Genomic DNA, 24,780 nt, shown 5'->3' on the forward strand with positions numbered 1-24,780 from the left:
AATCACATTATTACCATTGTTGGGTTATGATCGGCGTATAATGTGCATGTAAACACACTCAGTGTTAACACATTCGGGACGGGCCACGTAGTTTTTCTGGATTTCCAATGTAGTTTTCTACTCACCTGAAGCGATCGCTATTGCCTGTTGCACGGAATACGTTTTGGTTTGCAGATTTCACGATGCAGTAAATTAATTTATCATCAGCCAATGGACATATCGATCTACCAGATGGCGATCGATAACTGGGAAATGGTGTGGGGGATCCAACCGGCTCATGGTAAGATCATTTTCACGTAAATTACATGCTGATCAGAGCTTGTTATGATACTCAACCAGCTGATCAGCGTATGTAGCTACTGAGACGAACACGGTTATTGGTAATCAATAATCAGAAACGACGTCCCCCGCCCCCCCTTCCATGCATTCATGCTTGAGGATCGTACCGATCATATGCAGTTTGAGTTTTAACTGTAGCTTCTGTATAACCGAAATGCCATTGGATATAACGTTAGTAGCTATTAGCCCTTTATCCAGCCTTCCAGGAAATATACTAGACCAAATCCTGTATAACGCTTATATACACGGTGCTATAAAATGAGAACGTACTGATGATTTTTTTTTCTTTAAGCCATTTTGAAGGGACGGTTTATGGACTCAATTGACAATGAGAATGGACAGATAGCAATACTATAAAGTATAGATTTAGCTCTACAAACAGCCCCACGGACTGTGCAAGTCTGTTTACATATGCTGGCAGTCTACTGTGATTTTAGACGCATCCAAATGGCCGCCAATGTGTTAACGTTATATGAAAAATACATAGCTAAGTCACTGTTTTTTCTTCAGGGTAGATGAGCAGAATTAAGTTTGTACTTTTCTGGGTGGGTGGGATGTTCGGGTGGGGACAGATGTTATTGGATTAGATGTTATTTTATCACACACCACACTACTGACACTTTGGATTAGATATTATTTTAGCACACACCACACTATGACATTTTGGATTAGATGTTATTTTAGATGTTTCTGTTCAAATAAAATCGTATGTCCAAACAAATGCTTGCAGTTACATTGTCCAATTACCTATATTTATAACTTTTTGAGTGGGGGCGCGAGTGTGGGGATTTTTGGCTGGTGAAAATGCTGAGTGGCTACTGGCTAGTGACTTTGGAAAACCACTAGCCACAGTGGCTAGTGAGCCAAAAAGTTAATGTCAAGCCCTGGTGACAATGTAGAAACGGTCTGTTTTTAACCTATTTTAATGGCTTTACAATTTTTTTTGGGCCGAATTCACAAAGGGATTGCGCAGCTTTTTCTGACGCTATGCTGGTGCAAATAGCTCTGAAACATAGTTTGCTATTCACAAAGGAAGTGCAACGGGTGAAATGCGGTGGTAACTGCGTTGCCCCCAGCGTCGGTGCTATTTGCGGGTATTTAAATTGCCCCCGTGCAATCCTTTCTTTGTGAATTTGTCCCTTAGTGTTTATGGTTATTTTAGTTTTATTGCTATTAGCGGGAGTTGCAAGGTAAGCACAAGTTACCCCACATTAACAGTCTGCTAAGAAACAGACTGAAACGGCACATAGCTGCCATTGATGTAAACCAACAGGCCAACAGGGTGAAATGAGGTAAAGTCGAACCCTGAACACAAAAAGAAAATGATCTGGATCTAATTGGCTTTGTCTCCACCAAGGGGATTGTATATTTGGCCCTGATACAGAGCTCAGAATGGCTTTATCACAGTCATATTTTTAAAATTAATTTCAACATTTGTTTAAACAGGCTTTATAAAAAAAAATTATGTCTTGCTTTAATTTGTCAATATTGTCCTGTTTATTTCTCTCTCTTTTTCTTGAATGTATTTCATTATGTATTAGAAAGTTTCTTTAATCTATTACATGATCTATTATTAGAACATTCTTTAATTCTATTTCATGATCTATTATTAGAAGGTTTCTTAATCCATTTCATTATCTATTATTATAATCTTTAATGATCTATTATTAGAAAGTTTCTTTAATCTATTTCATTATCTATTACTAAAAATAAAAATGTATGCTATAACAAAATTCACATACATGTATGTTGCTCTGTTGATCTGGTTCAATCAATATTTTTGACTGAACTCTTTCCCACAGCTGGAAATGAAATCGACAGATTTTGAGCCACGCATTTTGAGCTTGTATCACCCAGTACGACAGAACAGCCAGCAGTACTGCTACTGCTGGGCTCACCACAGGCTCTACCAAGAGAGGTCTGGAGAAATTCACAGTATTCACCAATTCACTAATCTCCCTGATCCTGACCTGGTAAAGACCTCAAAACAAATATATAAATAAACATTTATATACAAAAATAGAATACGTTTTTGCTCAAATGCCGAAAACTGTTTTAAGCTTGTGTGGGTTTTAGTTTGTCCAAAATTTACTGTAGATGTTGGCACCAGAAGATGCAATAGAAACCCAATGCCCACAACTTTTCCCCATGTATTGCTGTGCCAGCCCAGGAGTGGGGTCAGACTGCGCTAACTTATAGTGTCTACTGTAACTATATTTATTGTAATGCAAATATAACTGAGCGGGCATACAGACCAACTTGCTCATACTAAGTTAATTATATTGTTACTGTATATATATTTTATATATTATATTTTTATTTAAACTTTTCTACTGTACTATAATGTTATGACCTGTATCATGTCTTCTACTATTACCATGTACATGTACCCCCCCCCCCCCCCCCATGCTGCTATGATGCCTGAATTTCCCCAAGGGGATCAATAAAGGAATATCTTATCTTAACTTGGTATATTGACCATCTTTGCTTTGACTGACCTCATTGGTGAGGGGAAGAAAGTTCCGGTACCAGGTGACCTCGGGTTGGGGCGTTCCACGAGTCTCGCAGTGCAGGTAACCAGGCTGGCCCTCGTCTAGCTGACTGTCTTCTGGCATCTTCAGCCATTCTGGAGGAGCTGAGAGAGAGAGAGATCAATGACTGCTCCCTTCTTGAGGAGACGGAGAGGAAAAAGACAGCTAGCGATAGCTACTTAGTATCCGCCGCTAGCAGCATCAATGGCTGGTTCCCTACCTGCTCTGAGCAGAGAGAAGACAGGCTACTAGCATTAGCTATGAGCATCAACCCTCCCACTTACTTTTTAACGTTAGGGCTTCTGTCAATATAGCATTTTCTGGGCACCAGCGTCTTTTTTAAATGTTATTATTGTTCCCAATAGACCTGTTCGCAGTTTGTAAACATACCGTGTTCGATACCAACTGAGTCACGTGACTAAGTTGCCCCCTACCTGTGTGAGCTGCTGCGCTAAAAAGGTATGACTGGGCTCTATGGAGAAACCATGGCACTCCCCTGACTAAAAGTAGTTTCAAACGAAAATGGCTGGATGTTATTTTGCCAAATCAGCATGGCTGTGAGTGAGTCTTTCACCTTTTACATATCTAGCTTTGGCATGGATTGATTGTTTAGATCGCTAGCATGGCTAACAAATGCAAATATATTGTAGTAGTATTGATATCCCCTTTTTGACGGTGGAGCCAGCTGGAAAATATGGTAATAGCTGATGATGAGCAAGCACGACCACGTGGTAATGTTATGCGATTAAGCAGAACACACTTCTACTGAATAAGTGAATAAGCTTAAGTGAAATGAAGCTATTCCCCAAGGAATCCTAGACTCCACTTTGGGAAACCCCTGAGTCTCCTACAATATACACATTATAAAATAGAGCTGAAAACGTTGTATATTTGCGCTCTATAGATTGGAGCTGTTGCAGTAGAGGGAGTTAGACCTTGGGGCTGATATTTAGCCCCTTTCCTGGGGCTAGAGTGAAATGTTTGGTATCAATGGATTCCTTGCGATCTCAAGATTCACAGGATACCACTGGTCTTGCACTCGGTTAATTGAGCCTGCGACGACCATCAAAAAACAATGATGTTAATGTTGAAATATCAACCAGTTAATCATTAGGTTTCAGAGGGTTGAAAGGGAGTAAATAAATGAAAAAGATACATTTCTATCCTGTCTAAACAGGACAATTTTATTTAAATGATGTACAAAATATATACTTACCTTGGTTTGTTCAATGTATTAGTATTAGCCTACTGGTAGCCTATATTCTGGTCAGATAGATTCTATCTATCTTGGAAATGGCGGGTGGTCTTATAACTGGAGTGGTCTTGTAATTGGGGTGGTCTTGCAATCAGGGTAGTGTTATAATCAGGGTGGTCTTATAATCAGGGTAGTGTTATAATCAGGGTGGTCTTATAATCAGGGTAGTGTTATAATCGGAGTGGTCTTATAATTGGGGTGGTCTTACAATCAGGGTAGTGCTATAATCAGAGCAGTCTTATAATCGGAGTGGTCTTATAATCGGGGTGGCCTTATAATCGGAGTGGTCTTATAATTGGGGTGGTCTTATAATTGGGGTGGTCTTGCAATCAGGGTAGTGTTATAATCGGAGTGGTCTTATAATGGGGGTGGTCTTGTATTCGGGTCAGTGCGGTACTCACTGGCGACAGTCACCAGGATCTCCTGCCTCCTGGTCCCGGCCCTGTTCTGGACCACGCAGGCGAAGGTGCCGGCGTCCTCCTGCAGGACTGGGTTGAACACCAGGCTCAGGTCGTCCTGGTAGACCCGGTCCGTCTCCACTGTCACCCGCTCGCCGCCGCGCTCCCACCACACCTGGGGGTCGGGGAAGGCGCGAGGCGGGTGGCAGGTGATGCGCTGCTGGGTGTTCGCCTCAAAGATGCGTGGATAGCCGGGGCCAAAGTCCTCAATCTCTGGCATGGGGGGGGGGGGGGGGGGGGTAATGATTATACGAATCTTATAAGAATCCTTTTTTTAAAAGGGGAACATTACCCAAATCAAGAATTCCAGTATATTATTTCCATGACCTAGGAACGTTCAATCAATATTTGTGAACATGAGCTACTCTCTCCCAAAGCCATAAACCCTAAGTAGGACTCCAACTTGTGACGTCATCAGGTATGAAGTGTGGAGCTGCTCCATTGACTTGATTTTGTGGACTCAAGAACTTTCTTAGTTCTTAGTTTTTATACCAATATTAGCTTCTTTCTATAGTAGTGTTCTCAGTTCTGAAAGAGAAAATGTACCTGTATACTCAGAACATTCCCCTGCGTGTCTCTCAGTGTCATCTTTACCATCGTTCCCAATGCATTGTCAATGGAGCAGCTCCAGACCCTATTCCTGATGTCATCACATATGAGATTTTGCACTGTAGTTTTTGAATATGAGAGATAGTAGTTTGTTTTCACTAATATTTTTGGACTGCCTTTGACCATCGGCATAGCATGTGTGATGAAATCTCTGAAAAAGAGTTCTCCTTTAACAATCTTTCATAAAAAGGACCAGTTAGTTTTCTAAATATTAGAATCTAGTGGATTCAAGTAAAATCTTGAAAGCATGTGGTCTTACCTGCTAGCCTGACTGTGGCCTCCACAGTGACAGGGGGGCCTCTCACACCTTTGGCCACACACTTGTAGAGGCCAGTGTTCCTGGGTTTGACTTGGGTTATAAGCAAGGAACCGTTGGACAGAAGCACCAACCTGCAAATTCCACCATACAGACCAAACATAGTCACAAATTCATTCGAAAACATCACAGATTACTTAAAAGGGAATGCCACCCATTTTAAGAATTCCCATAATGTTCTTCCTGTGCCCGAGAACAGTCCAGCTATATGTTCATCCTGTGCCCCAGAACAGTTCAGTTATACGTTCTTCCTGTGCCCCAAATCATGTCAATCCAAAACTATACTAAACTCTGATCAACATTTAGCCCCTTTCCGGATCTGACGTGGCTGGTATCTGTGTTCCTCCAGATTTAGAATCGAGCTACAGCCTCTGAAAAGAGTGTAATGTTGAGACCGGTGGGTCTCAGGGGGTTAACATCATGTGGATACACACACACAGCGTACCGGGACTTGTTGGCGATGAGCTCGTCTTCGTGGTACCACTCATGGGTGGGCGGCGGCTCGGCTGTGAAGAGGCAGCGGAGAAGCGCTGCTTCGTTCCTCATCACCACCACGCTCTCTGGCTCCACCACAGGCTGGGGGTAGCTCTCATCTGTCAGGGTGGAGGGTAGTGTTTTGGTTAGTGTTGTGTTTAGGTTAGAGGTGCAGAGACCGCGGCTTTTGCGAGTTACCAGTTGATCGCTATATTATATTTCATCATGTCATATGAAAAATTCATCCATCTTCTCTGAAAAATTCTGCTGATGAATGATTGATAGTGAAGAAAGCCCACAAATCATTTGACAAGACTTTTCCAGTCAACAGTGAACTGCTAAAAATAGAAAGGGGGTGAACTGAAATCTCATTCAGCAGTCAGTTTTCACAAGATATGCGATAAAGGTGGCTACTACAGCCTCCTTTTGATAGGTGTGAAAGGTAGCACTCATTCTTCTGGAGACAGCTATGCTAGCACTCATTCTTCTGGATAGTTATGCTAGCACTCATTCTCCTGGAGACAGTTATGCTAGCACTCATTCTCCTGGATAGTTATGCTAGCACTCATTCTTCTGGAGACAATTATTCTAGCACTCATTCTTCTGGACAGCTGTGCTAGCAATCATTCTCCTGGAGACCGTTATGCTAGCAGTGCACTCATTCTCCTGGAGACAGTTATGCTAGCAGTGCACTCATTCTCCTGGAGACAGTTATGCTAGCACTCATTCTTCTGGAGACAATTATTCTAGCACTCATTCTTCTGGACAGCTGTGCTAGCACTCATTCACTTGGACAGCTATGCTAGCACTCATTCACTTGGAGACAGCTATGCTAGCACTCATTCTCCTGGAGACAGCTGTGCTAGCACTCATTCTCCTGGAGACAGTTATGCTAGCACTCATTCTCCTGGAGACAGTTATGCTAGCACTCATTCTCCTGGAGCCTGGAGACAGCTGTGCTAGCACTCATTCACTTGGAGACAGCTATGCTAGCACTCATTCTCCTGGAGACAGCTATGCTAGCACTCATTCACTTGGAGACAGCTATGCTAGCACTCATTCACTTGGAGACAGTTATGCTAGCACTCATTCTCCTGGAGACAGCTGTGCTAGCACTCATTCTCCTGGAGACAGTTATTATAGCACTCATTTTTCTGGAGACAGCTGTGCCAAAATTAAACTTGGGTGGAGTAAATAATAAAATAAATACCGTAACAGCATTTTAGGTCTTGCCTCAACATGCTTGTTCCATGTTAGTTAAAAATCAGTCTTCAAATACAATTGGTTTGTACTGTTCAGTAACTTGCAAAATAGCCATTAGAAACCTTGAGGGTGACGTTGAAGGTGAAGTTGGTGCTGTTGCACGAGTGCCCAGTGGCAGTGTTGTTAAACTCACCGATGACATTGAGGGTGAAGTTGGTGCTGTTGCATGAGTGCCCAGTGGCAGTGTTGTTAAACTCACTGATGACGTTGAGGGTGAAGTTGGTGCTGCTGCATGCGTGCCCAGTGGCAGTGTTGTTAAACTCACCGATGACGTTGAGGGTGAAGTTGGTGCTGCTGCATGCGTGCCCGGCGGCGTTGTTGGCGCAGCAGTAGTAGAGGCCGTTGTCGTCAGGGGAGACGCTAGGCAGAGTGAGGGTGCGCTCCTTGTTGTTGAGCTGGTGGTTCTTCTCCTGCAGGCGCCTGCCGTCTTTGTGCCAGTGACAGGTCGGCCTGGGCGGGAGAGCGGGGAGAGAGTTTCTGGTTTATTTTCACTGCAAACGTGTTGGAGGTGCATCTGTTATTGCAGTGCACTGGTGGTGATGTTAGCATTTTGTTAATTTGATATCAGGGTTGAATTATATTTCTAATTCTATCACATTTAAAAACAGAAATCGCCGGTTACTTGCTAATTTACATTTTGTCATTTAGCTGACGCTTTTATCCTGTCAAGTGTCAACATGTCAGCAGTCAACGGCGAAAGATTGTTCGGGTTTCGGTTGTCCCAACTGTGGTGGGAAGTTAGTTCCACCAGTGTGGAGCGAGAACTGACCCTGCCGGAGCTCGGATGGGAGTCGGTCTGAGGCGCCAGAGGATGTAGAGCGGAGGGGTCTTGAGGGTGTCTTTATTTATTATTCTATTGCCGTTTTCTGGTGATAACGGCTTATTATTTAGTTATCTCGATATAACAAAATCAGTTTTCTTGTGATAACGGATACATTTTTTTCATTATCTCGATATAACAGTCTGTTTACTCGTGATAATTAGATTAATTTCTTGAAGGCTGAAATCAGGACGGAGTGATCACATGATCCAGCTCGCAATCATCTCAGAGTTCTGCACATGGTTCTGGATAATCATCTTATAATTATGGATACAAGTCTTGTTATATCGAGATAATGAAATAAATGAATCCGTTAACATGAGAAAATGGACTTTGTTATATCAAGATAACAAAATAAGTCGTTATCACGAGAAAACGCCAATAAAATAATAAATAAAGACGTGGCTGTTCTCTGCTCCCGTACATAACTCATCCTCAGTCCTGACCTTTGTTAAATTATTTTCAACCCTCTGAAAGCTACTGATTATCCAGCAGATCATCCAACACTAACATCACTGTCTTTTGAAGGCTGTACTGAGGTCAGTTTTTATTCAACCGCGAAGCCATCATTTCTGCATTACAAATTCTTGGTGGTCAAGGTGGCAGTGTATTTATTTTCCATTGTTACAAAAAGGACCCCACATTCTGTGGATGAAGACACCGCCATGTCTCGTTCGTTCTAGTGATACATCTGGTAACATGACAAGGATGAAAGAATTGTCACACCAGACCATTGAGGTTCTAGCAGTGAAAGTGAGTCTCAATTTGTATACTATTGTTGCTTTAAAGAACATCCTGGGTTGACTGAGTTGAAAGTGAATTGAGTCCAGCGTTGTATAACATGTATAATTTCACTAGATGTACAGATATCTGGCTGATATACCACACTGTCATGGGGCTATCCCATGCCCTATAGGATGCACATTGGCCATACACACACCACTCTTCTATTTATAACAACATCTTGCTTGCTGGCATATAATTGTGGATAGTTGTGTCTGGTTAATGTGTTATCTAGTCATCGATTTTAGACGTAGCAAGGTATCCCATCTCCCCATTACCATAAATGGCTCAGAGGTGGAGATGGTGAGCAGTTTTACATTTCTTGGGGTCATTGTTTCAAATGACCTGAGCTGGCACTCCAATACCAGCACCATTGTTAAAAAGTCCCAGCAACGTCTTTTCTTTCTTAGGAAACTGAAAGAGTTCACTAATAACAGGGTGATTCTACATAACTTCTATCGCTGTGTGATTGAGAGCGTTCTTACTTCCTCCTGTACTGTATGGTTTGGTAACATTACAGACCAGGAGAAGAAATCTCTGAACAGAATTGTGCGTCTCGCACGCAAGACAATCAGGGTTAGTCTGCCAGCTCTAGAAGAGATCTCTGGTGCCAGGCTGGTTTCCCGTGCCTCTGGCATTATCAACGACCCCTCTGGTCACCCAGCCGCAGGCCTCTTTGTCCCCCTTCCCTCGGGCAGATGCTACCGCTCCATCACATGCTCTACCTCTCGGGTTACTAAGAGTTTCTTCCCCAGTGCTGTGCGCAGCCTGAATAACTCCAAAGGCTAGATTTGTATATTATCTTATTTTTAATTTGGTGCGTTACTTGTCAGGTTGTGGAAGTGCTGTTTCTGTGTGTCTGTGCATTACGCACTTTGATTATATGCACTTTTACTGTAAATTGTGACTCTATGCATCATGCACTTTACTATGATAATGCACTTTAGGGGATGTTGATCTTAACCTTAGCATTTGTCCTTTTATACTGTTTTTTTTTCTTACTGTCCATGTTTTTTTCTGTACCGTTTCTACTCTGCTCCTGTATTGGTTTAGTTGTAGACACACAGTATTGCTCTGTACCTGTATTCCAATGTGGATTTGTCCATACATGGCAAATAAAATCTCTGACTCTGACTTGTATCCGAGTTGTAATTATTACCCCTGACATTCCTAATTGATTTAACATTTAGCTTAGGCATTTGTCAATGTTTGTATTGTACATGTATGCTGGTAAAGCCATCTGGTAAAAGACAAACACATTCTGTTGAATAATAACATGTTATGCTTATTTGAATTGTTTAACAAATACCATGTTTTGTCTCTGTGCTCACATTTGATTTCTTGTAGAATCTCTGGCTGCCCAACCAGAACTGGGAGAGGCCAAAACCTTTTCTGGAGGGGAGATTCGGAAGGTACCAAGTGTCGTATAGTACAGAGGGCGGATTTCATAATAAGAAGGGAATAGACTTTTAAAGTGCCCTAAACACTGTTTAGTGTTTTGTAATGGTAGGTCGGTATGGAGTGATATATACATGTTGTACATAATTACTTAAGGTGTAAAATAATGTCTGTATTGCTTAATTGTTGTTTATTGATTTTGGTTTGTCTATGTAGGAGGAGCTTCCAGGATACAGCCTGGGATAGAAGCTCCTCTCAGGGGGAAGGAGAAGTAGAAGCAGGCTTGGAAGAGAGACACAGCCATGCTCCAGCTAGTTCCCGTAGCCAAGGGCCTAGTTTGTTGTGCGATATTTTGTTTGTATGAAAAGTTTAATCGTTTTCAAGAGAGAGAGAGAGAGAGAGAGAGAGAGAGAGAGAAATAATGTAACTTGTGTTCTTCCTTTTGAGAATGACTATCTTCTACTATCTTCGGATTGGATAAAGTGGGAACAGGATACCAGGACATTTATTTTCTTGCGTTTACTGCAGAGTGGAGGTGCTGGGAGATCCATGTTACTGACCAGACACAGGCTGTCGGAATGTAGAGCTATTATTTTAAACATGTACTTATTATATATAAGTATAGTACATAATCTTTAGTTTTGTCTTTTTTGTACGTGTCCTGGTAATCAGTAATGGTGTCACATCATTGATAATATCCTTCTCTACCCTTTGCAATTCTGGATAGAATAGAATGGAGAACAAAAGCTGTGGAGGCTGCAGTGTGAAAGGCTGACCTTGGATGCCCGTCGATGTTGCACTTCAGAGTCACAGAGGAGGAGCTCTGGATGTCATCCTCCGACTCCGGCTCCTGCAGGGTCACTACACCACTCTCAAGCCCTGAGAGAGAGAGAGAGAGAGAGAGGGAGCGAGAGAGCAAGAGAGAGCGTGCGCGAAAGAGAGAGCGAGACAGAGCGAGAGAGAGAGCGAGGGAGAGAGGGAGAGAGACAGAGCGAGAGAGGAGAGAGCGCGCGAGAGAGAGAGAGAGCAAGAGAGAGAGAGCAAGAGAGAGAGATAGAGAGAGCGAGGGAGAGAGACAGAGCGAGAGAGGAGAGAGCGCGCGCGAGAGAGAGAGCGAGGGAGAGAGAGGCCGAGCGAGAGAGAGAGCAAGAGAGAGAGAGAGAAAGAGAGCAAGAGAGAGATTGAGAGAGCGAGAAAGAGAGAGCGAGAGAGAAAGTGAGAGAGACAGAGAGAGTGAGAGCAAGTGAGATAGAGAGAGAGATAGAGACAGAGAGAGAGACAGGAGAGAGAGAGCAAGAGCAAGAGAGCGAGAGACAGATAGCAAGAGATGGAGAGAGCGAGGGAGAGAGAGACAGAGAGAGAGATAGAGGAGAGAGAGCGAGCGAGAGAGATAGTGAGAGAGTGCGAAAGAGGAGAGAGAGAGAGAGAGAGAGAAATAATGTAACTTGTGTTCTTCCTTTTGAGAATTACTATTCTGATCACATGTTTCACTCAACACCGTCATCTCCCCTACCAACTGTTAAGACAGTTATGGAATTCTGGATTAAATCACAAGTAACAACAAATATCTTCTCAGATGGGGGTCCCTGGGACAATATCTTCTCAGATGGGGGTACATGGCCAATAATGTATCAAAGGGGGTCCTTGACACGACAACTGGTCTAGGGGGTTGTTTTATATGGATTTACTAATTCGTCTTTCCACCAAATGTTCAATAAACTACTGAAAATGGCAGCATCTCTACACCTTTATCCTCATAGAGACAAGGATATATGAAGATGCAACACTGAACGTCACAGGAAATCCTTCATACCAACAGCCATCAGACTGTACAACGCCTCACTGCCTCACTGAGCACAGAGTAAATCCCTGTATACCTTCCTGTACCTTTACATTTGACTATAGGTATACCTTCCTGGACATTTACATTTTACTGTACATTTTACTGTATATTGTCATACTGTATATTTCATAATTTTAGAATGTATATCTCTAACTGTGTATTTTTATTGTATTCTTATTCTTATTTTTTGACTTTTGAACAACAAATGTTCATTGTGAGCGATCTGTGGTGCTGAATGTCCCTCGGGATTAATAAAGTACTTCTATTGACTTTTATTATATTCTATGAATATGCAAACAAGCATCCACTGATATTTACAAGCAATTCTAATAAGCAGCTTATATTCTTTAAAGACATGTCAATTAGGGTTGGGTACCTTTCACATTTGAACCGGTACCTGTGAATCGATATCGGTACCCAACGGTACCTTTTTTTCGGTACTTTAGTCTCTAAAAATGTAATCTACCTACCTCAGTTGTACCTACATTTCCAAACTTCAAATAATTTATTACCATTATTATTTATTTACAATTTGAACAATTTGTTAATATATATATATATAATATTGCAGCGAGCGTCGTCTGCATCTAGCTTTGTAAAGTGTAACAACACTTGCGACCGTTTTCGGTTTGCCATTGCCCCGACTGCTTTGTTGTTGAATCAAGTCAAATCCTGTGTTAACGTGCAGCACACTTCATAGGTTTCGTTTCGCTGTAAACGAAACGTTGACGTCACCGGCGGATCTCACGTGAATCGGTACTCGGTAGTACCGACGTGATTCGGTCGGTAGTCGGTACCCATAACACATTAATTGCCAAGAACGAGTTAACTCGTTATTGCCCGCCATGTGAATATCGCCAAAAACTAGTTAACTCGTTTTTATGATCGTTATTTATTTTATTCGCTATATCTATTCATAATTCATGGCTGCAGCCTCTGCAGACCCTGGTTAATGTGTCTGAGCTGGCAGACGGTCAACACCGCCCTCTACTGCCTTGCGGAGCTATTGCACTTCATTGGAAACGTCTGGTGTGTTTTCTGAGCCGATCTGAGCCGTGTAATCTGTTTTTTGCATGTTGACCAGAAGCAACTCACTGACAGTTGACGGCGTTATTAAATTCATAGCTATAATATAAAATATAGTTTTAGGACTTGCAAGTTTGGCATTCTAAAACTATAACCATTGAATAAAGACCTGGCGCTGAAGGGGGATCAGCGCCCCCTGCTGCTGGCGGTCGATGTGTTAAAAGTACCTGATTCGGTACCCATCCCTAATGTCAATACCTATTCAGATTTCTGTGTCTACTATCAAGTTACCACATATTGGTCCACGATAGGTTCAACCTATTAGTGACATCACACATGCAACTCATATTTCAGGGAAGTATAGAGAAGCTCTCTCACTCTCCAGGGGAAGAATGTGAAAAGGGCATTGGTGACACGTTCTGCTATATTCAAAGCCTCAGGAGTTAACCATAAACAACTAGATTTTGAGTGAAGGGGGTCTTTCAATTTGGGTCATGTTTAGGGTTGGGTACCGTTCACATTTGAACCAATACCAGTACCAGTTCCTGGAATTCAGTATTGTACCCGACGGTACACATTTATTCTGTACTTAACTCTCTGTAATAACAAAAATGTTACTTGTAAAAAAATATATATACTTCTCAATTTCAACATTGTTATTTATTTAGAACATTGTTATTTATTGTTCATAAAAATAGAGAAACAATGTCCAGGCACGCACTCCAGATTTTTCCAAATTTATTGGCAGCCTGTAATCATGACGTTTCGGTGTGAACGCACCTTCTTCAGAATGGCTTGCATGAAGCATGAAGGGTAAGTGACCCTAGTACAGGGGTGGCCAACCAGTCAGAGACTAAGAGCCACAAAAAAATTACTGTGGTACCACAAAGAGCCACACCATATACCAGCGTTTCTCAACCTTTTTTTTCAGTCACGGCACCCTTCATGTGTTTATAGGTCTCACCCTCTGGCCTCTGAAGTTGCTAATGTCTTTTTTATTTGGGCCTCACAGGGTTAAAAGTACCCTGTGAGACCCACGGTTGCAAAATTACAAAATCACTTTTAACCATTTAAAAAAATAATGTTTATTTAAAAATTTTTAAAGGGGAACTATTTTACTATTTCTTTCACTATTTGGGCACTTTTACACAATTCCTGTGAGTCTATGGAACACCTAGGTTTTTTTCAAAAAGAATTCATTGTTTTGTATTTCTAATCAAGTACTAAAAACCGCATTTTTCTACCTCAATATCTTAAGCCGTTTTGAGGCTGGGCTCCAACCACTGTGTGGCCTGGTGCCAACTGCCACATCAACTGCCACATTATTATGCAGCTGAGAAATCTCTGACATCACAGATATGCACATTTTCAGATGACTCAGTTCAGTGAGGGTGAATATTGTGAGAGGAGAATTGGAAGAATTCGCCAATATGAGAATTAGAGACATATCCTATTAATATAAGTCCACATAGCTAAGAAACAATGGTAAACACTGAAAAAAGCCATTTATAAGATAGTTCCCCTTTAAGCACATGTATAGTCAATTGGTCCTGTTGTTCAGCCTCACAATGCTATTTGATAGTAAATGTGTTTATATGTCCCACCCTCTGGCCTCTGAAGTTGCTAATTTCTTTTTAATTTGGGCCTCACAGGGTTAACCTCTTAAGCCCGAGATATACAGTAAAAGTGTATATTTTCAGCATTATGTTTGTTTACCAATTATTTTAACTGTTATTAGTGAAATATAAGATTATAGAAATCTCAGGGCATTGAGTCGGAAACCGGCGCATATTGACAGGAGGAAGTGGCACAGCCAAAAGTGAGTGTAGTCTTTTGAAGGAAGAGACTCAGGGCTTTGAAATTTCGAAAAACTACCCTACCCAGCTCACACCAGCCCCTGTCAATCATCTGACTTCTGGATTTACTTTTTAATTTCTCTTATTTTTTGGGATTATCTCCCACAAACCTGAACGTTATTGCCATAAAACAGAACGCAGTTAGTTTCTCTACCTTTCTGTGAACGTCTTGCAAAAAACGGTGTTGCAATATGATGAAAAATGGTGGAGAAATTTACATTATAAAAAAGATGGCAGAATTCAGTACTGTATCTACAAAACCTTCTGTTTAATCATCTTCCCTTTATTCATTTGCTTAGATTTTTCAGGTCTGGTCAATTTTAGCATGGTGTTATTTACAGTCAAAGATAATTTTTTTTTTTAAATAGAATTGATATTCTCCTTTGGTTCATTACAATTTACTCAAGCCTAGTAACAGACACACTATTTCTGACACTGATCCATATATGTCCCTAGATTCAGATACCAAGAACATGCAAATGGACCATTTAAAAAAAAATTGTAAATGTTTATCCTACGTCCTTATGGAATGAGTGAGATAAAAAAAAAAAAGGAAAAAAAAAATTAAAAAAAAAAGGTAATTTTTATTTTTATTTTTTGATGGAAGAGCCGCACATTGACGGGCAAAGAGCCGCATGCGGCTCGCGAGCCGCGGGTTGGCCACCCCTACCCTAGTATATACAAGACAAACAGGAAGTGACAACATAGGAAGTGACAACACATTCCCACAAGAGATCTGCAAAAAAGTACAAAATACCACTTACAAGCACAACCTTTTCAGAATTATGTAAATAAAAAAGAAGCGTGTAAATCAAAAAGAAACATGTAAATCACAAAGAGATATATCTATATATATTTATATATATTTTATACAGAGTAGGCCTACATCTTAAACTCTAAACATAAACACTCATGACCCATATAAGCCATCTTTCAATTATAAATATAAAGTGATGATAAATGAAAATAAATAATAAACAATCGAAAGAAATGAAATAATCAAATGAAACCGGTCAAAACATTTTCCTCATGAGGCCTCTAGGCTCTAAACAATCCAGAAAATGAATATAAAAGCATTCCCTTTGTAGCAAGAGCCTGTCTCTGTCGCCGCCTCTTGGTGGTCTCAAGACCTGCTCTATACCCATGTATTTTAAGCCAGAAATATCATGTCCTAACTTATTAAAGTGCCTTGCAACTGAAGACTTCGTCATTTCTTCTTATAGAACATTTGTGCTCAGAAATTCGATTTTTAAAACGTCTTCTTGTTTTTCCAACATAGTAAAGGTTGCAAGGACATTTAAGCAAGTAAACCACAAAATCAGAATTACAGGTAATCCGGCCTCTAACAGCGATACTCCTACCTGTACTTTGTTGTAAATAAAATTTCTCTTTAATCATGCCATGACATTGGGTACAAGACAAACATGGAAAATTGCCATTTGGAATATTAGCCATAAAATGGGTAATTTTTTTGAGAAAATCCATTTTAACTAACTGGTCCCTTAAGTTAGGTTGCCGTTTGTAGAAGTATTTGGGTGGTTCCTGGAACACACCGCCGATCTTAGGATCTGACTTTAAAATGTACCAGTATTTGTTCACAATATCACGCATATCTCTAGAAATAGGGCTGAAGGTGGACACCAATGCTACTGAGTTGCTTTTTACTTTGTCTTTATGTGTAAAAAGGGATTGTCTGTTTATCTGTTTAGTTTTATTAAGAGAATTCTCAATAAGGGCCTCACTATATCCTCTAGATCTAAAGTTCTGACAAAGCTCCTTGGCTTGTGTATCAAAAATGTCATCTGTATTACAGATACGTTTATATCTCAAAATCTGACTAAATGGAAGGCTCCTCTTGAGCTCTGGCGGGTGATAACTGCTATAATGGAGAAACGAATTTCGATCAGTCTCTTTTTTGAAAACTTCGGTATGGACAATATTGTCTCTTTTTCACCAATACATTGAGGAATGCTATGGAATGTGAATCATAATTCATAGTAAACTAAATAGTCTTTCTCTGAGAGTTGAGAAACAAGTGGAACTCTTCCAGAGCCTCTTTAGTGCCTGACCATACAAAAAATAAATCATCAATATACCTCCAATAGGCTTTAATGTGTCCAACATATGGATTATTATTGAAAATACATTCAGACTCAAACTTCGACATAAAACAGTTGGCCATATTAACCGCTACCGGGCTGCCCATAGCTAGGCCTCTTTTCTGTAAATAATATTGATCCTGAAAACGGAAATAATTCTTATTAAGGACTTCCTGAGTCAATGATATTAATGCCTGAGTAGAGGGATGTAGCTCTATTCTCTGATCCAAATAATATCTACATGCACTTAACCCATCAATATGTGGGATGCTAGGATATAAACTAGAAACATCCATAGTACACAAAATATCAGTAGCTTCTATACTGCACTCATACAGCTTACTTAGAAAGTCGGTAGTGTCCTTTAAATAACCAGGTTGTGCTGCAGCCAATTATTTAAGGTGTGAGTCAACAAATTTTGAGATTTGTAAGTGACCCGATACCAGCCACAATAGGTCGACCTGGTGGGTTATGAAGATCCTTGTGAATTTTGGGCAAAGTGTAAATAATAGGTCTTACTGGGTTATCATTCACCATGAACTTAAATTCCTTCTCAGAAATCCCACCCTCCTTAAGAAGGCGCTTTAGAACCTCTTTGATCTCAAAAGAGAACCGAACAGTTGGATCTGTGCTTAAAGGAATATACACACATCTGTGTCTGCTAATTGTCTATTTCAGCAACACAGGAACTCTTATTCTGCACCACTAAGGCAGAGACTTTATCGGCCTTCCTGTACACCAGATTATCTAACTGCATCAATTCCTTAAGTGCTAGTCTCTCTGACTCAAGCAGATTAGGGAATAATCTAGTTTCATTACTTTTCTCACATAGAAGCATAACTTCATCCTCAACTAGGCTTGAACAGTGTTTTAAATGGTCTATCAGCCGTGTCCAATGAACTGACTTCTGGCAGCACTGTGCTTCCAGGAGTAGAATAAACAATATTTTTATCGACATCTCTAGAATAAAAAAGCTTTAAAGCCCAACTTGCAGGTTAAACCCTACTGATCAATTATGGGTAGTTTACATTGTTGTGGAATATATTATCATGTTCTTATAGATCTGTGTTGAGATATCATGTTATACAGCTTGACTCTCAGTATGACCAGCTTGACTGGTTAATGTGTGTATGTCTCTTTAAGAACACTCCGACATCCTCCCAGTCATAACAAAGTTGTTGTTGCTCCCAGTGACTGAGAAACATTTTTGTTTACCTTCATCATCATATCTGATATTATGTTATGACTGACAACTGTGTATTTAACATATGTCTGAAACAGCACTCAGGGTCAGTCTATGGCCAGACGCTAGTGGGTTAACATATTGTCTCTGACTGTAGACTGTCCTTTCATACGTGGCCACGGTGAAATAACCTTTCTTCTTATTGTTAAATAAACTTTGTTCTTATCATTAATAATGACTCAGAATGATTTGTAAACGGCTCATCGTTTAGTCCTTTAATATTTCCCATTACAGATGGCGACGAGTGAAATTATGGGATATTTTTTTTAACTAGTTTATTAGATTTTAAAGCGATGGGAGTCGAGGTGGCCGTGGAACGGGCTCTGCGGACAGGGTGAATCTTGGGTTTCCAGGGAAGCGCTTCCCTGTCTCAAACTCCTCCGCACACTGGGGGGGGGGGAGAGAACAGTCTGCGCCGTCCGTTTGGCTGTCACCTCCGGCTTGAACCTTGGGAACGCGTGGGGAGCATTCGGTGAGCTGTTGGCATTCTGTTTAAAGCGGTTTTGTTTTCCATCTATAAAGTAGTTAGGTTACGATTAGATTAGGGCGTCTAGGTTGACCAGACAGCGAATGACACAGAGTGGTGATTGCCGACGAGCAGTCCAGGGGATAAATAATATCTCTTGCCTCAAATCCTCAGAGAAGAAAAAACAAGGAGAAGGGGGACGCCTGTCTACGACTGTCTCGTCAACTCTGACAGGTAAACCTATGGGGATGCGAGTGGGAGTTTGAAGTTATTTTTGGGGTTCTGGGTCTAGAGGGTGTCTAACATTAGAACATAGTTTTTCTTTGTGTGTGTAACCCTCTTGTTTTCCTCTGATCACTTGGATTTAAAGGGTACGTTCTGGTAATTAGCGAGAATTACATTTGTATCCGATAAGGTAGGCGTGTGCAAAGTGTACTGTGAGCATGTTGGGAATTACAGGAGTTCATGCAATAAGTCCCACTATTTAGACACGAGACGTGGGTTATCTTTTAGGCACTGATTCTGTTTTTTTTGGGTTGTTTTTCTTTCACAAGGAGGCGGGAAGTGAGTCCGTGCGTGGGGAATACCAAGAGGAGAGACAGGTGCTGTGTTGTGTGATTAGTTTCTACCACCTATCTGGTCAAACTGCAGTTTTTCTGAAAAGAAATAAGATAGGGCGTTGTTAATACGCTGTTTCACAGAGCTTTTTTCCCCCTCGAGTGCTTAGAGGTAGTGATGCACGATATATCGGCCGCCGATATAATATCGGCCGATATGGCCGTTTTTTTACACATCGGTATCGGTCCGATATCAAGATAGGGCCGATATTAAAAAAAAAAAAAAAAAAAAAAAAAACATTTTTTTTAATATTTTTTTTCTTCTTTTTACATGTTTTGGCCTTAAATAGTTTCAAAATATCAGTCATTTCTGAAAATAAGTTACAAAAGTTAAAAAAATTGTGCGTTTTGGAAAATAGCTCTTTATTTGATTATCATAAAAAAGTGTTTTCTATACAGAGATATCGACATCGGTAAATATCGGTATCGGCCAGAACAGCAATATTAATATCGGTTATCGGTATCGGCCACAATTTTCACATCGGTGCATCACTACTTAGAGGAAACTAATTTTTTGGGGGCCACATATTTTATTTTTGTTTTGTTTTTGTCTGTTAAGAAAAAGGAAGCGTGTTAAAGAATGGAGGATGTGGACAATTTAGAGGAGCAGGGAGCAGCCTGTGGGGGTGTGAGGGAAGAAGCTAACACTTTGTTCTCTTTCTCTTCTCCCACGGCGGTGTGCCCGGGGATTGACTCCGGGCTCGGTGCCTTTCCGTGTGCGTCACCGGCTGTCCCGCCACGTCAACGGCCTCGCCGACGACCATCAACTCCGGAGCTACCACCACCCGCAACGATCTGGCCTGTGTCAACGGCCACACACAGGGCTGTATCAATAACAGCAGATGAATTGGCCAGGCAATTAGAGATGCTGAGGCTGCATGCTCAGGAGCTGACGGAGCGGTCACAATTGTCACTGATAACAACGGTCGGACAATCACAGTTAGCCCTGGTGAGAACTGTCTCACAGCTTGGGCAGAGCATCCCGAGGGGCATCCCGAGAAAGAGGCAGCGCAAACCTGCTGGTGTTTGTTTTATATGCGGCCAGGACGGTCATTGGCATAAGGATTGTGCCTATAAGGAAGAATTTGAGAGGAAAAAGGCACAATGGCGAGCAGAGTTGCAAGGCGGGACGGAGCCCTCAGCGCATTGACTGGACGCACGCCGGGGAGGCATCGACCTGAGGACATGATGATGGCAGGCAGAGTATAGCGCACACACATGGTTACATACAGGCACGTTGTGACAGGGGATGAACAATTCTGGTTGAAATATTCTCATTATTTTGGTTGAAATATTCTCGTTATTTTGGTTGAAATATTCTCATTATTTTGGTTGAAATATTCTCATTATTCTGGTTGAACGAATCTCATTAGATATTTCCATTGGGGAAAAAAAAAACCTATCAGATTTATTTAGAACAGGCTTGATCCATGCATGTTCCTAGTCGAGATCGGATAGGTGGCATTATTTTTTTTTAAAACGCAGGGGTTGTTATCACCTCTCCCCAATACAAAAGAGGACTGTTTTTTCTCATCATCACATTGTACCTACCAGCCACCAAAATACTCATCAATATTTACATAAATTAACACTTATGTCTGTGATCAATACATAGAACTATCCTACATGTCTGTGATATTAGGGTCGAATGTGTTGTCTTTGTACAGCACAGATACAGTACAGTGGGAATACATGTTAGCATGCAATGGTGAAGTGGAGTGGGTCAGAGTGAAAAGTAGTCAAAGGGGGACAACAGTAGAAAATAAAAACAGGCATATGGTCAGAGATACGAGCACGTATCACATAGAGAGACGACACTAGGTCTAAAAGGACCCACTGGAATTATGTGCGCTATCATACAATAAATAAATCGATTAATTGCCGGATGATTAAAATGAATGCAATGATTTTGAGCTCGCCTATAGCAACGCCAGCCACATATAGCTTAACTACATCTCTCAATAGTGTTGTTCCTTTTAACCAAGTAGCGTTATGGGTAGTGTAACGTTTGTTGTTTTTTAGACCCAAGTGGTTACTCGCTACTGCCGGAGAAACTGGACTGCTCAATGAAGATTAAAGATCTAACGTTCGGTGGTGCTCGTTCAGTGCTGACAACATTAGCTAAATAGCTAACAAAATGAATACAACGTATAGCGGAGCTACGACGCAGAATAACGTTAATACAATTACATGCATCATTGTTTACAATAAACGGGTGGGGCTGGTCAAGGGACTGGACACGGGGACGAGTTAAACATGAATCAATTTATTATAACGGGTAGTTTCGAGTCGTGCCTACGCACCGCAGGGCTACTGTTCTAGTATATACGGGTTTGACGCTTCCTCCTCATCGTTGATTGCCTGTAGTAGCTGCATCTAACGTTAGTAGCTAACGTTAAAACTAACCTAAAGTTAGTTGTTCACCAACAATCTCAACATTTGTTTTATCATTAGCTCAAAAACACAGAACCGGGCGAGACAAGAGACAAGTGGTCCGCGCATAGGGTTTGCTAGGATAATCACACAACAATACTTCCGGTCCGGTCAGTGGGCTTCAAAATAAAAGTCTAGAACACCGGAAAAGACGGAGCGGTGGGCTTCAAAATAAAAGTCTAAAACACAGCGTTTTTCTCCGCGAGTACTCGAGTACATATCATGTGATCGGTCGATCTGGATTATTTTTGCCCATCCCTAGTTTATCCTGTGCTGAAGTCTCCAGTTTGTTTCCTCACACTTTATTAACATTTTGTACATGGTACTGCGGCGCAAGGTACATTAATAATACATGTTCATGTTAAAAGGATGACACAAAAAACCAGACAGAGGGCTTGTGTCCAGTTTCAGTTTGTTTTATAGTAAACAATCAAATTAACAACATGGGGGGAGATGACCACAGCTAAAACGGTGCCGGGTCAGAGAGAGCGAAATGTGCATGGCTTGGTTTAGAAGACGGTGATAGAACGGTGGTTCAGGATAGCACACTGCCGGCGAGGGTGTTTGTTTTGAATTCCGATTGAAGACACAACAGAGATAGCACAGGGCGCGATGGAGGTTTTGACAGCGCGTTGCATGACAACCAGGAGGGGGCCTATTTTTGGGTATAATTAATTGAGAAACCAAATAATGATTTATGATTCTGGGGTTATTAGAATCATAGGGGAGGGAATCAGAGAGTTTTTCAATGTATATTTGGTTTATAAACTAATATATAAAGACGCTTCACTATGGCAGCATGAAAATCATCCTTACAGCCATTAGCCACACGTGCATTTCAACAGGTGATAAGCAGAACACCAGTGTCAAAAGCAATATGCTCTAAAGTTTACTAAAACAGACAGTAGCAAATTAATGGTCACATTTCTATAGTATCTGTTCGTGTGCGTTTACTTCACACCAGAAAAGACAATCATGTGAGGCAGAGACTAGGGATGAAAATGAACTCATTATTGGCAAACTCCAGTACATTTATGTGGAAACTGAAAATGTTGATTAAGGTGCATTGTCCCTGGTAAATTAATTAATTAATAAAATTAATGTCCCTACCCTTCCAACAAATGAACCAGTACCACAAGTGGAAGATACAAAGACAGCAGACAGATGAGGTGAGGGTTAAAGTACAATAAGGAAACAAATAAAATGTACCTTACATATTGTAAACAGTGTGATGCAGTCATGTGTTGGACCTGAAAGGCTGTCCCTCCTAGTTGTGGGCTTTCAGAGGCAGGGCAGAGGGAACAGAGCGAGTGGAGAACAAAACATGCCACTCAAGTTTAAATGTAACTATGGTTCTATGATAGAACAAAACATGCGACTCAACAAGTTTAAATGTAACTATGATAGAACAAGACAAACCACTCAAGTTAACGTAAAGCTGCAATACGTAGTTTTGGGATAGAAGTGGGTGTGGGATAGTATCTTTAGAACCAAATTATCAGAGTATCAGAGTATATCCAGCGAGAGAATGTTTTGAATTCCTTGGAAGAACACATAGATAAGAGTGTAGGCCCAGAGCAGGAGGGAGAGAGGCTCATCTTAATGAAACGTTTAATGGTGTGAAAGGTTATAAACAGTTGTCATGGCAGCGGCACCTAGTAACCAGAAGAGGGGCGGGGTCTGTCGTTGCTATGGCGAGGTGAGTAAATAGGCGACAGTGCAGAGAGGCAGATTGTTTGTTTTGAAGACCGTGTTAGCAGGGCAGAATGTTTACATTCCTTGCCAGAACATCAACAAGCTGATAAGATAGGCAACAGGCACAGAGAGAGGGAGCACGGGCCGTTTGTTTGAGAGAATAGCCATTAGGCACAGAGACAGATGAGATGAGGGGAAATGTCAACAAAACTTGAGCAGACAAGATGGCCGCCGTGAGCCACGAGGAGATAGGAACAGGGACCAGAGTGACACGTCAGCTAGAGTACTCTAGACTGAGTTTGGCCGCCATCTAGGGGGGACAGTGGGATAATGCAGGTACAACTTCTGTGGTGCATATTCACATTGTGGTTGTAGTGTGTTGTCACTAATTGGTGGTTTGATTGACACACTGTTTCTTCCTGTTTTTGTTTTCCATGTTATTAAAATGGCCGCCCTTGTAATTGACACAGGTGTGGTGATGAGGCACCACGCCCTACAAAGCAGAGTGCAGGCTGCAGTGTCTCCCATTTTCCCAAGAGATGTCAGCTCACCAGAGTCTCATCTGCTCTCACTGCTTCTATTTTTTGCTGTTTGTTCTATTTTGGCCTAGGTGCCTTAGTTTTGTTATTGACCTTTGGAGTCTGGAACACCCAGCTCTCACCCTTTTGTCCATTTAAATAGCTGTTTTGATAAACTCCTGTCTTGTCCTGTGTCCACCACTTTGCATTCAAGGCCTACACGAGCCATACTTTAGGCTTGAATGTAACATGGGGGTTCTAGCCGGTCTTCAAACAGGTGAGTATGCTCTTAATTTATAATTTGATTTGACCACTTATATGCTGTTTAAATATTTAGTTTAGTGGACACCACAAGTAGGTACTTTCATTGTTTTCTGGCTGTGTTTAGCTTCCTGTGTACCACGTAACCCTGGGGCAGTCATTGAAGGGATTAGTACCATATACTTGTCTTGTACTATACAATATACTTGACGGGTATATGGTCGATATGATCTTTGGCTGGTAGCAGGTGTGGTTGAAGAAAGCTAGGTCTACAGTGCATTAGCTTTCAGTATAGGTAGGTTAGGGGGCCGGAGAATATAATTAGTGTTAGGACCTGATGTAAGTATTTTTGTTAGATTAGACATGTGGTGGGCCTAGCAGTCCTTCTTTGGCTGCAGTGTAGGTTTTAGAAGCTATTTGTGAGTCATATCAGATTGTAAGGAGCACCTGTTTGAATTGTTTGGATTTGTTCGTTTG

General features: G+C 41.3%; 1 protein-coding gene across 2 annotated transcripts in view; it reads right to left on the reverse strand.

The window, feature by feature from the left end:
- LOC311232432 (inactive tyrosine-protein kinase 7-like) overlaps positions 1-24,780 on the reverse strand; it is a 194,118-nt gene that overhangs the window by 39,643 nt on the left and 129,695 nt on the right. For both annotated transcript variants that reach the window (XM_084319227.1, XM_084319228.1), the window contains exons 3-8: positions 11,023-11,125; positions 7,511-7,695; positions 5,954-6,101; positions 5,452-5,582; positions 4,527-4,796; positions 2,838-2,974 (exon numbers count right to left, since the gene is read on the reverse strand). In XM_084319227.1, coding sequence (XP_084175353.1) covers positions 2,838-2,974; positions 4,527-4,796; positions 5,452-5,582; positions 5,954-6,101; positions 7,511-7,695; positions 11,023-11,125 — 974 coding nt within the window. The remainder of the gene's footprint in view (positions 1-2,837; positions 2,975-4,526; positions 4,797-5,451; positions 5,583-5,953; positions 6,102-7,510; positions 7,696-11,022; positions 11,126-24,780) is intronic.

Source organism: Notolepis coatsorum (assembly GCF_963971535.1).
Source record: "Notolepis coatsorum genome assembly, chromosome: 7".
NCBI classification, from domain to species: domain Eukaryota; kingdom Metazoa; phylum Chordata; class Actinopteri; order Aulopiformes; family Paralepididae; genus Notolepis; species Notolepis coatsorum.